General features: G+C 43.3%; 3 protein-coding genes across 3 annotated transcripts in view; 1 reads left to right on the top strand and 2 right to left on the bottom strand.

Moving 5' to 3' along the window:
* Window positions 1–123, bottom strand: part of LOC118432270 (neuronal acetylcholine receptor subunit alpha-6-like) — a 3,025-nt gene extending 2,902 nt beyond the window's left edge. The window contains exon 1 of the mRNA XM_035843806.1: window positions 103–123. Within this exon, the coding sequence (XP_035699699.1) occupies window positions 103–123 (21 nt within the window). The remainder of the gene's footprint in view (window positions 1–102) is intronic.
* A 3,872-nt stretch (window positions 124–3,995) lies between these two features.
* Window positions 3,996–7,944, bottom strand: LOC118431981 (leucine-rich repeat-containing protein 15-like). Its single transcript, XM_035843440.1, has 2 exons — window positions 7,845–7,944; window positions 3,996–6,365 (listed from the first exon to the last, which is right to left on the bottom strand). The coding sequence occupies exon 2, from the start codon at window positions 6,351–6,353 to the stop codon at window positions 4,755–4,757; it is 1,599 nt and encodes a 532-aa protein (XP_035699333.1). The 5' UTR covers window positions 6,354–6,365; window positions 7,845–7,944; the 3' UTR covers window positions 3,996–4,754.
* A 3,514-nt stretch (window positions 7,945–11,458) lies between these two features.
* On the top strand, window positions 11,459–15,079 carry LOC118432489 (insulin-like growth factor-binding protein complex acid labile subunit). The gene is made up of 2 exons (XM_035844077.1): window positions 11,459–11,652; window positions 12,974–15,079. Exon 2 carries the CDS (start codon window positions 12,986–12,988, stop codon window positions 14,582–14,584), a length of 1,599 nt encoding a protein of 532 aa, XP_035699970.1. The 5' UTR covers window positions 11,459–11,652; window positions 12,974–12,985; the 3' UTR covers window positions 14,585–15,079.
* The last annotated feature ends 522 nt before the right edge of the window (window positions 15,080–15,601 follow it).

Raw genomic sequence — 15,601 nt, 5'->3', positions numbered from 1 at the left:
CAACGATAACACCAACTTCCTTTACAAACAATGGCGGAGTTCATTTGCCGTATATATGTTCTTCTGATCATGCCGCAGATATTGGGAAAAATCATAAGTTACGGTATATGTTTGTATGCCCATGTAGCCACAAACAATGTCGGAAAGTAACCACCACATACAATATTGGAAAGTAGTAACCACACAGTACTCTCACACAATGTTGGAAAGTAGCCGCACATAATGTTGGAATGTCCATTGCCGCGCGACGACTGTTGCAGGGCGATCTCTTGTTTGCAGTCTTATAGTTATACATTACAAGAACAAGAGGTAGTTCTTCAATTGTCCCTTAGTTTTAGGGGTTAAATAGATTTTAAGACTACGAAAAGGGGATAGGGGTTCTCTAGTCTACATGCCTACAACATTGTAAATGGCCTTACTTGTTATAGAGGAATATATCCGGTGTCCACACCTTCTTGACAGGCAGGGCTAAGGTCTCGATACCGCCATGTTTCTCAGGATTCCATTTGAGGAAATCGTCCTGCCATGACTGTAATACAAGACGTTTTATGACACTTTTAGTATTGTGCGCAATGATATGATTTCAAGTACAAGAACACATCCACGTCTTTATACAATCCATGAATTCCAGTTTGCGACAAAAATAACATAGCAATAAGATCTTGTTGTAAAAGACTTCCACCAAGAATAATGAATTAATCCATGTGATTCTTAAGTTCTCCAGAGGAAAAGGGATATGAAGGAAATAAGAAATTTATGTTTGACACCAAAGCCCGGCAGTAACTTACAGCGTCCTGAATCAATGTACAGCTACAAAACCTTGTAAAAATATCTCACAATGGAGCCGCTATTCTTATTATGTGCATACATTACATAAAAGTACATTTGTCATTTCTGCCTGTTTCATGGGCGCATCTTAACTCACCATACGCAGCCATAAACGGGTGACAGTGTTTGCTCTGAGCCACGCTGAAAAAAAAAAGAAATATTATACCATACAATAACACTTACACCTCGAGCACAGCCACACCTCGAACACGTTAAGAAAACCATCACACCTATCGAAAAGATACGAATCCTGATGTGAGTGGATCAAATGATAAATCTTTCCCAATGTAATTAAAAGATAGCAATACAAACAAACAAACAAGCTTCAGATTTGTTAAGGATGGTAATACATCCAGGTAAACAATATTACAATACAATTCAATCTCTAGAGTTGGATAAAAACGGGTATTTATTTCGGACGTTTAGAGTGACATCCATCACTCTTAACTTTTTCGGCGTCACTAGAATGAACTGGCATAAACAATTCAATACAAGTACAGCTGTACATCTAACTAGAAAAACAGTTCATTCTAGTGAAGCTGAAGAAGAGTGATGGATGTCACTCGAAACGTCCGGAAGATTGAAAATAAAAACGCCGACATTACCAGTTCCAGTATCTGGTGGATCGCCACGCCGAAGAGCAGGTTGACTGCCGCGGTGGGGTTGGCGACAGGCAGCGCGCCCGCCCCGTGTGTGCTGTAGTTCGTCAGGAGCGCGTCTTGCAGAAACATCCTCGTGCTTTGGCAAATAACTGGGAGGAAAACAGATGATGTAACACAGTATCGGAACAGATGTTTTACTTGTACCCACAGAATGATTGAAACATGTTTTCCATGCATGAAAACATCGTGTCTGTATTTCTTACTGACATGTTCTGCCAACTAAGAAATTCACAAATTGATATACTAATTTTTTTTGTATCTCTAGTTTTAGAGATACAAAGGAATGTCACCCATAACATAATGGACCGGAATATCGTCTAGTCTCTTGCATTGACATGCAAAATACTACGACACGTTCTTTGGTAACGTAACAATCGTCCGCTGGAAAAACCTGTCGCACCTTTTTACCTTATCTTAAAAGCCTACGAGCCGCAAAGAAAGACGAACAACGTTATATATGAAAGTCGACATACCTGGTATGAGAGCACGTGTGATCAGAAGAATACCAGCCTTCAGTATCCACATTCTGCCGACTGTCACACATATATGCCAACTTGATACATATATCCACATCAGTGCGCGGAAATTTCATTAATATAAGCCAACACGAGCCTTTATGTCCAATTTAGAGAAAAGGTGTCTTAACGGCAAAGTTTATCCATTGAGTTTACCCCTACATTCTGTCGGCAGGATGACATACTGCGTGCCAGCATCATGGTTGTACAGACTGGACAGACAAACGCTCATGAAATTAAGGTAAAACGTCGAGATATAGAACTCCTCTTTCCTTATATGATTTCTGTCATGATTGAGGACTGGGGTTTTCGCATTTATTCATCTACGAAGAAATTCCATGTTTATTGAATCCTCTGTGATGTGTGTCGTGGTAGCTTTATAGCAGGCTTCTCGGCTGGACTTTTAAAATCTTAATTAAGGTTTATTTTCTACCTGTAAATCAGTTCTAATTCTAGCAGTTGCCCAGCCTAACTGTTATAAACCGGATACAATAAAACAGTAGCCCATAGTCCATCAGAAAATGTCATAGTCCAATAAAAAGCCCAGCAGGAAGAAGCCTGCTATTGAGGCTATGTCGGGAGATGAGTAATATGCCAGGATAACATATGCTCTCGCATGCTTCATTTCCGACCATGAGTGGATACATGAACTTGCTCGGCCACACTCATTTCATTACAGTACTGCAACCGGTCTCTAACAGCATTAATCAGCTATGTGTCGCTTCTCAAAGTGCACAGAATGTGATTATTCTGATGATATATTACCAGCTTTACAGGCGCTTATGATGTTTCCATTTGATGTGCGTCTAATGCACAACATGACGGTCAATGAAGCACCAGTATTGAGGAAATTGCCCTGTCATGACTGTCCCCTGCTGATGTATTTCTTCTCATATTTTTTCGCCAGTTTTCAAAAAGAAAAAGGAAAGGCCAAATTTAGACAGCTTGTTACGGCATATTGTGAATCTGGATAACGTAACGTAGTTCTGTTTTGAAAGAACAAATGAAGTAGTTTGCTTGCTACACCTTCTTTGTCTGAAACGAGCCTAATCTCCAAGCAGATGTTAGGGTGAAATATGATTAATATATTTTCTAAGTAACGACAGGGCTTTTCTGACAGTCTCGCACTCCAGATATAATAACATGAAAGTTGTTAAAGGAAAACATGTAGTGATGATGTGTTCTGTCATGTAGCTCTATTGAACTACATGACAGAAGGAATCATTTGCCAAGCATTACCGAATGCGTGCAAAGCTAGATTGAGGAATCTTCATAGATAGATCTCTATCAAGAATTCTTAAGTAAGTTTCCGTTATATAGATAGATTTTTGTAACTACTGGTCTACCCAAGAAAGAAACATCTGATTCATTAAACGCAAATAAATCGCCTTTAATCAACTCCGATAGGGGGCGCTCGTACGCGGTCTTTTGTTGAACCAACTATCTTGATGTTCGTTGGTCTATTTTTGTGATGACGAAAGGGCTTGTGTTCTCCAACCCGTGTTTTTCTTTAAATGTGCGTCATTGAGAAAAAATTGAGGTACTGATGGGTTATTCTGAAAACAACAACACCTAAACGAGAGACCTTCAGAAGATCGATAGCCAACCGTGGACACAATGTCTGGAACAATCTACCGCCAGACACACGTACGGCTTCAAATCTGACCTGCTTTAAGAGACTCTTGAAGTAAAAGAAATGACTAAAACGAACGGACACGCACTATGAACCCTGACCTTTAGCTCTACAAATGTCTTGCACCATGTATATGTAATGATGTATATTGATAGATTTATCAAAACTCAATGTTATCTGCTTCTCTGTTATGTTTAATTTGACCCTTACGTCTTCCCTCAAGACCTCAATGAAAAGCGGCCTGCAGGCCGATTTGGGCTTCTTATGAATAAATAAAGGTTCAAACAAACAAAGTATTTGATAAGCAGTCCCTTCTTTGATCAAATAGTACAAGAATAACTATAACACAAAAAGGGGTTTTGTTACAATCTTTATTTCAAACGACAGGTCGTTGTTTATATTCTTTATTTTTCTTTCCATAAATGTTTACGCCACCACATACTGATAAATGAAGACAAATATTTAAAAAAAAGATTGATATTTGGCACAATCGCACACTGAAGACTGTTTTGTCACTAGGTTACACTAATTATTCACCTATATGTACACGCACAGTTGCCATACCATCACAGCACTTCACTAGGTCTACAGAGCTCTATAACAAATAGCTATAGCACCATTATCTACATATCCATATATAATTTTCCTTAAGTCCACACATATAACTACCTATCTTATATTTTCATATACATAAAAAAATGTACACCCGTATATCATTTCAAGCTGCATAGAATCAACATACTAATCTCAATATTCTTGATATACGCCATTAAATTGGAGACCTGTACAATGGCGCACGTACATTACGTATTCAAGCTGCCAAAAAATCAACTGAATTAGGTTATACTGTATAGCAGGGTTGGTTAGATACGTTTGAGTTCATTTTCACCTCGGAAGTGAAATTATTTTTTTTCTTTACACGCAACAATATTCGATGTTTCGGTTGCAACTTGCTGTCAGCTACAATGTACTTTCATTAGGGTGTAATAAACTCTGCAACGCACGGTGGCGTTGTGGCAAGATGAACCCCGTTCCAACGTGCCTAAATACAGCACTTTGGCGTGTCAGAGTTTCTGACCTTTCGAAGCTGTCCGTGGATTGTCATTTTCAAGTATTTCAAGGAAAGTAGAAGCCAATCATGCAGATGGTCACGATGAACCAGAACGCGTGGCCGGCCCGGGATGACCTGGCGTCACTTGTAGGAATACAGGGCGGAGAATAGAAGTTGGGACATTTGCGCATGAAGTCCAGTTCGGGCCCACAGTCAAACTTGACATTGTACGGAGGAGGTGTGGCTCTCTCAGGCGGGAACGTGTCACACGAGATGTTCTTCAGCGCGTTTCCAGTAAGATCTAAAGTTTCCAAATTTGGCAGGTTATCGAACGTACCATCTTCTATGGTGGTGAGGTTATTGTTGTCAAAATAGACTCTAGTTAGCTCGGTCAAGTTCTGAAATAGGTCCACGGGAATCGCTGTTAGTAAATTGTCCTCCAAATGCAGCGTACTCAGTTTCGACATTTGCCGGAAAACGTCAGAAGGGAGCGTTTTGATGTTGTTTTTCCTCAGGTCGACCAACCAAACTTCGCTAAGGTCCGCGAAAACGTCGCTACTCAGACTCTGTAGCCTGTTGTCCTGCAGATCCAAGTCCTGCAGGTTGGCGAGGTTGTCGAATACCCCAGTTGGAAGGGATGAGAGACTGTTGGAGGCGAGTTTAAGAGTGCGCAACTTTGGAACAGGGCGGAAAAGTTCAGCATCGATGTTGGAAAGGCTTATATTATTGATGAAAATAACCCGAACCTCGGGGATGTTAACAAAGATGTTTCTGTCCAGCTCCATCAAAGGGTTGTTGTCCAGATACAACAGACCCAACTGATCAAGACCTTGGAGCAGCCCTTGAGGAATGGCAGACATCTTGTTGCTATCAAGACGGAGCCTGAAGAGGTTCGGAACTCCGTTGAAGACTCCAGGCTCGAGGTTGCCGAAGCCGTTACCGTTCAGGTTCAAACCGTGCAGGTCGGGAAATCTCACGAAGGCATCAACGTCAACATGCGAGATCTGGTTGTTGGAGAGATCGAGGTCCGGGACATGAGACGGTAGAACAGGCAAGATGTCGTCCAGTTCCACGAAGCTGTTTCCCGCAAGATTCAATGTGTAGAGCGATGTCAGGTCGGAGAAGATCCGTGGGGGGAGACTGGATATGGCGTTTCTGTCAAGCTTCAGGGCAGTCAAGTTACCGAGTCCACTGAAAATACCAACACTTAATGATGAGATCCGATTGTCTCCTAAGTCAAGGTATCTCAAAGCTATAAGATTTCGAAAAGTTCCAACTTCCAGAGTTTCAAGCTCATTTCTGTCCAACCGAAGGTTGTCCAGTAGATTCAGACCGTCGAAAGCGCCGACTTCGACCGTTGAAAGCCGATTTCTGTTTATCTGGAGGTCGGTCAGCTGGCGGTAGGGGGAGAAAACTTGCGCCGGAAGTGACGTCAGCCTGTTGTTGGTGAGTTGAAGTTTGGCGGTATCAAGCGGAATCCCCGTCGGTAGTTCTGTTAGTTCCCTGCCGTCGCAGGCGACCTCCCTGTCCCGACCGAAGGCGGAGCAGTAGCAGACGTCGCTCGCCCCGGTGACATTGTTACAGGCCACCGCTGGTTCCGCCTGGGCCGAGAGAGCCCCCTGCACAAGTACCGTCAGCAGCAAACACAGTCTGGCGTCCATCATGGCTTCTGTTTCCTGTAATAAAGTAAAGCGATGTGGTTTAATGGGTTTATATTGCTTAGTGGGCACACCCCTGTTTATTTTGGGTCCTGAGATCGAGGCTGCACACCCTCAGGTTTAGCAACCGTCTCATGCTTTAAAGAAATAATTCTTAAGCAAAAAAAGGATGTATGGGAATGAATGATATCCCTATTAGTTTCTTCAACCTCTCCAACTAAAAACAAAACTTTATAAAATGAAATTAAAAAAAAAATCAATTTCAGGGCAAAAGTATTTTCCAATGAAAAATTAAGCGCAAAATGGGGCATTTTCACCTACTGTCTGCCAGTGTATCAAAGTCACATGGAATGTTGTTTAGCCTTGCAAAAGGGTGTGTCAGTCAGTGATGCAATGTTTGGAACCCAGCGGAAGAAGAACAGGAAACGACAACAGTATCTATACTCCTCCCAATAGGAGTTAATCTCCAAGCAGATAAAAGAATGAATTCGGATCTTTTCAATGTATTACGCCAGGTTTGCAACATTTAGGTTCATAAAAGTTAGCGATCAGACAACCACATGTAGTGAGCTCGAAGCCAGAAAGCAAGAAAGTGTGCAACCGAGGCCAGGGTTTGTTCCTGTTCCGATGGAGACTCGGGAAACAATTCACTCCTGACAGTTATGTCAACTAATCGTCATCTGTAATCATTAAATATCCGGCCTTTGTCTGACTTCATTTGTTTGTCAACACCACGGAAGTACCTGGAAATGACTAATGTACGGTGAATGACGCTGCGTTTTACATATCCCATTCGGCAATCATGCTATTTATGACCTCATTTATATTATGCACTCACAAATGACCTTTTCTTATGCTTAGCAATCACTTCTTCAATGGCAGAAGTGGATGGTCGAAGAGTGTAGAATATTAAGGATATGAAATCTCTGCATAAGACCCCGTAGTATGATGCTACTCTAGGTGATGCTACCTCGCGTTTTACCATGCTGTGCCACTGTAAGTGTAATATTTGCGTTGGCTGCTGCATGATGCTGATAGTTTGAGCCACTGTTGTGCTATTAGAATCTTAATCAGTCACACGCTAAGCTTAACGTTCCCTCCCCTCCCAGAACGGCCTGACCTGTCCATGACCTCATGTCTCGTCACGGTGCGACTGGCACCCAAACTAGCCGCCAGAATCAAAGTCATTGCCAAATAGTCGCTTAATTACGTGACCGTCTAGTACTCTCGCCGATGGGTGGGTGTGCTAGTGATAATCTATACAGATAAATGGTTTGTTTGTGAAGGTAACAAATCACACAACCGTAAATCTAATCACATAGAAAGCCGATTGAACTGAGTATTTTAGAACGTACATGCAACGTTACATACAGCTTAACATTATCATAACATTGCAAAACCCTGAGCGGCGCCAATGTATTAACAATTGCCAAACACAACTCGACCAAAACGTTCTAAAACTGCACATACGTGTCGAAATGACTACATTTTACCTACCGTTTCTCGTAGAGATGTTGTGATTTTGATGTCTGTGACTGGCGAGCGTTCAGACGAAGTATTCTGAGCTCGCCCGTACCGTGGCTTTTATATAGCTTTGCTTAGGGACCGTACGATATTTATTGGGGGGGGAGGGCTGGTGCGTTGGAAGTCCGATCAAAAAAATTTTTCATGGCCCTCCCCCCCATCTGAAAAAAAATTAACATGACCCTCCCCCTCCACCTCAAAAAAATCAACATGGCCCTCCCCCCCGACAGGCATCATTAAAAGGGTAGAAAAACAACCGATAAAACAGTCTTAATATAGATGTCAGGGCACAAGGGCGCCCGGCGTCCAACTGGTACAGCTAGTGTTCTCGCCAGGATTTTTTCACAGCGTCGGGGCAGGGGTCCGGGGGCTTGCTCCCCCGGGAAAATTTGGATTTTCAAACCCTCTAAAACAGAATTTCCTGCAATTTGAGAGGAAAATTATGCCCTTGAGATTGGATGCCGTTTGCCTTTTTCACGCCCGTTCCTTAGTAAACGACGTCCGCCCTCTCCCCAAAAATACGTTATAACTTTATTATTAAAGCACGGGGAATCAGCCGTCCGTGATCTGGCCCGGGTATTATTTGTCCAGTCATGTCTATATGAAAATTTTGGGTTATTGATGCTTCCAAACAGGGCTCTAGCCAGTGAGTTTGTCAGCCCATGAAAAAATCCTGCCAATTTTTTTCCGGCATTGAATAAAAAAATGTCTACCTCGTGCGATCGATGTTGCGCCCTCCCGCATCAAATACTAGTAGTTTTTCCAGAGGATAGAATAACGGCGCCATCACAGCTTGTGTTTTTTTTTTTAAATTTTTGCCCTATGATTTTACTCAAATTAATTAAATTGGTCGGGTTTTACACGGGCGGGCCGCGCCGTCATTTTCCACGAGCGTGCGTTTGTCTCCTGCGACCTCAGGTAACCCCATTTTCGGCATGAAATATTTGCCGGCTGGATTTCTTTTTTACATAGACCAAGAACGTTATACATTATACGAAGGATGGCGATCTGCTGCGTCTTTGGCATTGATCAGTGCCGGTGTAGCCTTCAAGGAGTAGCCAGAAAAGACGTCCGAACGTGCTGGGCGCTGCGATCGACCATCCGTCTGGGGAGGGGGGCGTGCCGCGCCATGTGCCACTGAGTGCACAGCCGACTCGATCGACGCTTGACAACAATGTTGCGGCCCCTTTTCCGCTGCAAATTTTACCCTTTTGAAACAAAAGAAATGTTGTAAATAAAAAATAAAGTTTATAGTTTTGGATTCTTTGGATGCGACGTGGGGTGTGTCGCACATGGGTTCGCAAGTTGTAAAACGTGCCGCGCTCCGCCCCATGCCCCAGACAACCGGGATGACCGGGAAGTGAACAATTTGAAGTATAAATTGTAAAGGTAGTATTCGTTCTTATAAAGATAGATTTTTAAAAAGATTCCTGATACATTTTGTACACTGGTGGTACAGGTCAGCCTTTCTTTCAAATTTTTTATGGACACACTCAGCCGAGCAGAGTGCGTCTTTCCAGAAGTCCGAAGACGGAATGACGTATGCCTGGCAGGAACGCTGGTCCGGGGCAGTGCCATTTTTGGGGGGACATAGGGGGGCGAAGCCCCCCGGAAGCTCTTGCATTTTAGGCTATTCAGGAGGCTTATTTTAACAGTTTTAGGGCCATGTCAAGATATCAAAACTAAAAATAGTATGAACTATTCTTTAAAAAAAATTAACATGGCCCTCCCCCTATCTAAAAAAAAATTAACATGGCCCTCCCCCCACCTCAAAAAAAATTAACATGGCCCTCCCCCCCTAACGCACCAGCCCTCCCCCCCTGATAAATATCGTACAGTCCCTTAATACAGCCTGATGTCATTTCCTGTGTTGGTGATATAACGCACGTAACCCCACTTCTCGGTAACGCCGTGACGTAATTTCCTGTCCCGTTCTGAAAACAGTGGTGACGTCGCGATATGTACATAGCGCGAATGATTTATCCAGGTACATACATGATAATACATTGCAGTGAGGTGGTCGCTGCACTTCCGGGGTCATCGACCGGGAATAACCCTAGACGTTTTGATAGGATCACTCCATTCTGAAAACTGAGGGGGTGGAGGATGGGGGGTGACGGAGGGATAGTTTTAGAGGACAGGAAAGGATGAGAAGTAAAAACAGAACCTGGAATCAAATAGAAGACATTTGTGCTTCCCCATGCTACGTCAAGGAGCTATGAAGAGATAGTGAATTTGTGACGAGATTTGGAGGACAAGGCCGATCTAGGCAAGGATGTTTCAATCGGTCGATTTTGTTTGATCTTGTTTCATTTGTGGGAACATTTCCAAAATTTAAACATGCCTTGGACATGTTGGATGGTAGGTTTGTGTAAATTCTTCCCTACCAAAGAAGGAGGCACTGTGGGACTGTCCATAAAAAGAAGGGAAGGTATGACGGCAAAAGTATCCATTATTCGCCAGTTACGTATTCAATTGTTAGTTTGATAGGTACATTGTGTTAAATAAACAAGACAAACAAAGCACGCGAATGCCATGTATATTAAAATAAGGTCACATTAATCAGTTCGACCAAGGAGGTTAAAAATCAAGGTGCGACGACATCCTTTTTTTAATAATCCGTTGTCTTGACATATTCACTTCTATGATGAGCAGTACTTTCATAGCTGAAATCATTTTGAATTTCCCACCTAACATGTCTTGTCAAAAACAGTATAACGTTACAGCATTTCTTTTCAACATTAGGGCGGAAAATGTCGTTTATGGATGACATCAGCGCGCTCATTAATTTTCGCCTGATTTTAGAAAAAAGAATTTTCTTCTTCTGCAGGGATGGTCAACATGACGATCAAGTACCAAAATGAGCAAATACTTTGTGTTGTAGCTTAATTATTGTAGTTGTAGAAGTGACACTTGCGAGTTACCCAGGACTGTAGTTGTAGAAATGAAACTTACTGGATAGTTGTAAAAGTGACACCAATATGGAAGCTATGAGTGTGGTTACCAACTACTAGTATGTTGGTGATGCCAGTCTACCACATTAGTGTCACTTTTACCACACCAGCACATGTCTTGAATACAGGAATGAATGCCTTGTTGGCTCTGATACCATGTTTTGTCCCTTTAATTCTTTTTACATCAGTCATCACAACTTTCTGGTGCCTATTTTTGAAAATGTAGCTATCTTTTTTTTTTTCACCCATCTTGTTTTTTTCGCCCTATTGCACTATTTTTGCAGTCTGCAGAGGATGCCATCCATAAAATTTACTTGCTGTGGCCTAAGGACAAATAAACGTACCGTAGGGGAGACGCCACAATTACAGTTTTCTCCAGGGTAGTCGTGGGAGAGTTGAGGAAACAAATATGCAATTGTCTCAAGCATCAAAAGTTGAAGCCATACCCTCAAATGAGTCTTTTGATAGACCCCCTCCCCAGGGCCCCTAATTAGAGCCCTTGGATTGGCCCGTTTGGCTCAAAACAGCTATCTGGCGACGATACCCCTATTTCAGGGGGATGTGGAAACCCACTAGATGGAGAAAGGTCAATTTTTACAAGTAATTCATCAAGTATAAGGTCTTTCGGAATTCCTACCGCAGCCCCAAAATTGTCCCAGTTTTTACATAAAACAGTCCCAGCAAGAAAGGCTTTGTGCTCTAGGCGCAGGCGCTAATTCTGGTGTCTCCCCTATAAAGCCACGGTACGAACGAGCTCAGATCGGAATACTTCGTCCGAACGCTCCCTAGTCACAGACATCGGAATCGCAACATCTCTACGGAAAACGGTTGGTAAAACGCAGTCACTTAGACACTTACGAGCAGTTTTACAATAGTTTTGCCGAGCAGCGTTTGACATGTTATTACACAGGCGCCTTTTACAGTTTAAGAGTTCTGCACTGTTTAATATGAGTTTGACCAAGAGGTTCTTGATATGAACCTCATTGATATGATGTTACGCTATAACGTTACATGCATGTAATGTTACATGTAAGTTCTAAAACAGTCAGCAGGCTTTGTTTGTATCCGATTAGAGTCACGGTTGTGTGTGATTTGTTACCCACACAAACGAACCATTTATCTGTATAGATTCTCACTGGCACACCCACCCAGCGGCGAGAGTAGGTCACGTATTTGGCAATGACTTTGAGTCTGTCCGATTTGGGTGCCAGTCGCACCGTGACTAGACATAAGGTCATGGACAGGTCAGGCCGTTCTGGGAGGGGAGGGAACGTTACTGTGTGAACTGATTAAGATTCTAGTGGCACAACAGTGGCTCAAACTATTAGCATCATACAGCAGAGACACAACGTAAATATCACAATAGCAGCATAGTAACATCACCCAGATTGGAAATATAACGGGGGCTTATGCATAGATTTCATATTTCTAATATCCAAGTTTCAACACTATTTTAACTGGTGGCTGAGTATAGAAAGCCATTTGCATAATATAATTAGTATTATTATGTATTGCCGAGTGGTCGTCGATAAAACGCAGCGTCATTCACCGCACACCAGTCATTTCCGGGATTTCCGGGTACCTCTGTGGTGTTGACAAACAAATGACGTCAGACAAAGGCTGGATATTTAATTATAAATGACGAATAGTTGACATATGCATATGTCATGAGTGAATTGTTTCCTGAGTCTCCGTCGGGAACAGGAACAAACCCTGGCCTCCATTGCAGGCTTTGCTACTTTCTGGCTTTTTTTGCTTTAATACATCATGTTATATTCTGATCGCTAAGGACGCCTGTGTCCGTATAACGGCCTTCCTAACTAATTGAATTTATTTATTACGCCACTTTGCAGACTAAAATACCAAATTGAGCTGGCAGATACACATGAAAGCCATATCAGAACATTAAAAAACTTGACTATGAAACTCGACATGTCACAGTGATTACACGTGGTTTTCCAGAGAGGGATATCCTTTCTTTAATATTCTTCTGAATTATTTCCTTAAAGCAAGTTATTAAGAGACGGTCGCTAGCGCGCTAAACTTGAGGGTTTGCAGGCTTGGTTCGAGACCCAAAATAAACTGGGGTGTGTCCCCCTAAGCAATATAAACCCATTAAACCACATTAATTGCTTTACTTTATTACAGGAAACAGAAGCCATGATGGACGTCAGACTGTGTTTGCTGCTGACGGTACTTGTGCAGGTGGCTCTCCCGGCCCAGGCGGAACCAGCGGTGGCCTGTAACAATGTCACCGGGGCGAGCGACGTCTGCTACTGCTCCGCCTTCGGTCGGGACAGGGAGGTCTTGTGCGACGGCAGGGTCCTAACAGAACTGCCGACGGGGATCCCGGCTGATACCGAAAAACTTCAACTCACCAACAACAGGCTGACGTCACTTCCGGCGCAAGCTTTCTCCCCCTATCGTCAGCTGACCGACCTCCAGATAAATAGAAATCGGCTTTCCCGGATCGAAGTCGGCGCTTTCGATAGTTTGAATCTTCTGGACATCCTCCAGTTGAACAGAAATGAACTAGCAACTCTGGAAGTTGGAACTTTTCAGAATCTTATAGCTTTGAGATACCTTGACTTAGGGGACAATAGAATCTCATCATTAAGGCTTGGTATTTTCAGTGGACTCGGTAACTTGACTGCCCTGAAGCTTGACGGAAACGCCATATCAAGTCTCCCCTCACAGATCTTTTCCGACCTGACGTCACTCTACACATTGAATCTTGCAGGAAATAGCATCGTGGAACTGGACGACATCTTGCCTGTTCTTCCGTCTCATGTTCGGAACCTAGATCTCTCCAACAACCAGATCTCGCATGTTGACGTTGATGCCTTCGTGAGATTTCCCGACCTGCACGGTTTGAACTTGAACGGTAACGGCTTCGGCAACCTCGTGCCTGGAGTCTTCAACGGAGTTCCGAACCTCTTTACGCTCCGTCTGGACAGCAACAAGATGACTGCCATTCCTCAAGGCCTGCTCCAAGGTCTTGATCAGTTGGGTCTGTTGTATCTCGACAACAACCCTTTGATGGAGCTGGGTAGTAACACCTTTGTCAGCATTCCCGAGGTTCGGACCATTTCCGTCAATAATATAAGTCTTTCCAACATCGATGCTGAACTTTTCCGCGATGCTCCGAAGTTGCGTACTCTTGAACTCGCCTCCAACAGTCTCTCATCCCTTCCAACTGGAGTATTCGACAACCTTGACAATCTGCAGGACTTGGATCTACAAGACAACAGGCTACAGGGCCTGAGCAGTGATGTATTTGCTGATCTTAGCGAAGTTTGGTTGATCGACCTGAGGAAAAACGACCTCAAAACGCTCCCTTCTGACGTTTTCCGGCAAATGTCGAAACTGAGTACGCTGCATTTGGAGGACAATTCATTGATCACGATTCCCGTGGACCTACTCCAGAACTTGACCGAGCTAACTAGAGTCTATTTGGATAACAATGACCTCACCACTATAGAAGATGGTACGTTCGATAACCTGCCAAATTTGGAAACTATAGATCTTACTGGGAACGCGCTGAAGAACATCTCGTGTGACACGTTCCCGCCTGAGAGAGCTACACCTCCTCCGTACAATGTCAACCTTGACTGCGGGCCCGAACTGGATCCCCTGCGCAAATGTCCCAACTTTTATTCTCCGCCCTGTATTCCTACAAGTGACGCCAGGTCATCCCGGGCCGGCCACGCGTTCTGGTTCATCGTGACCATCTGCATGATGGGCTTCTACTTTCCTTGAAATAGTAGAATATAACAGTCCAAGGGCTATAAGCGATCCAGGGATAGTTTCGAAAGATAAGAAAATCATTTGGAAGTTCTATTTGCCACAGTACCACCGTACCTTGCAGAGTTTACTACACTCTGTTGAATGCAACAGAAATATTGACTATTGCTGATGAGTATAATCAAAAAGAGTTTGACTGCCAAGGTGTAAGACGAAACGATTATATCCAGCCCTGCTATGCAGTATCTAGCCTAATTCGCTTGATTTTCTGGCAGCTTCAATCTTGTTATTGTACCAGTCAGTATATTTATGCATGCATGATTGTGTGTGCGGGCATGTATGTTCGCGAGCTTGTGTGTGCATACTTGTATGTGTGCATGGCTTTACTTTCCAAGATTGTTTTTATTCAAGATGATAACACGAAAAAAAGTACAGAGACGACTTTGCGGCGAGCTCAAACTATGACAACTTATATCAACATTAAATACCTAATGTCATCAGCTAACTACGATTTAAAGGAAAGCATCAGAAAATCTTCAAATCATTATTTTCCAGTAGTTTACTCATTAAAAAGTTGATTTACGTCAATTTTTACATTAATCCGCCCAATATGACCCTGTAAACACGTTTGAACTTCGCGCTTTCCTCCCCTCTCCCGCCGCGCTGGCCGATGACGTAATTGCCTCGTTCTGATTGCCTGCGCTCTGACGTCACAAATCAGAATTGAAACTTCTGGCCATGCCAGCCATTTTGCTCGGTGAACCTCGGTCCCTTCGGCGGGAAATCACACCGCCATTCTGGAAGCCAGTCCGTTGTTGTTGACAATTAACTTCGTGGACCTGTAAGTCGCGTTGTGAGCTGGCTACGAAGCCATAGTCCCCGGGAGACTGAACATGAATGGGCTTGTCTGCGAGTGAACCGCGCGACGGTACGAATCAAAACAATCCGGACAGCACAGCGATAATTACACGTAAGCTTCCACGAATTTTGGCTGAATTCATAGTTGTCCAACTGGCAGTGACAGTAAAAAAA

The sequence above is a fragment of the Branchiostoma floridae genome, chromosome 15 (genome assembly GCF_000003815.2).
Source record: "Branchiostoma floridae strain S238N-H82 chromosome 15, Bfl_VNyyK, whole genome shotgun sequence".
Taxonomy (NCBI): Eukaryota; Metazoa; Chordata; class Leptocardii; order Amphioxiformes; family Branchiostomatidae; genus Branchiostoma; species Branchiostoma floridae.
This window is presented reverse-complemented; position numbering and strand designations above follow the sequence as displayed.

What these genes read in the sequence shown, in the direction of transcription:
- LOC118432489 (XM_035844077.1), top strand. Translation starts at nt 12,986, where the DNA reads ATGATGGACGTCAGACTGTGTTTGCTGCTGACGGTACTTGTGCAGGTG.
- LOC118431981 (XM_035843440.1), bottom strand. Translation starts at nt 6,353, where the DNA reads ATGATGGACGCCAGACTGTGTTTGCTGCTGACGGTACTTGTGCAGGGG.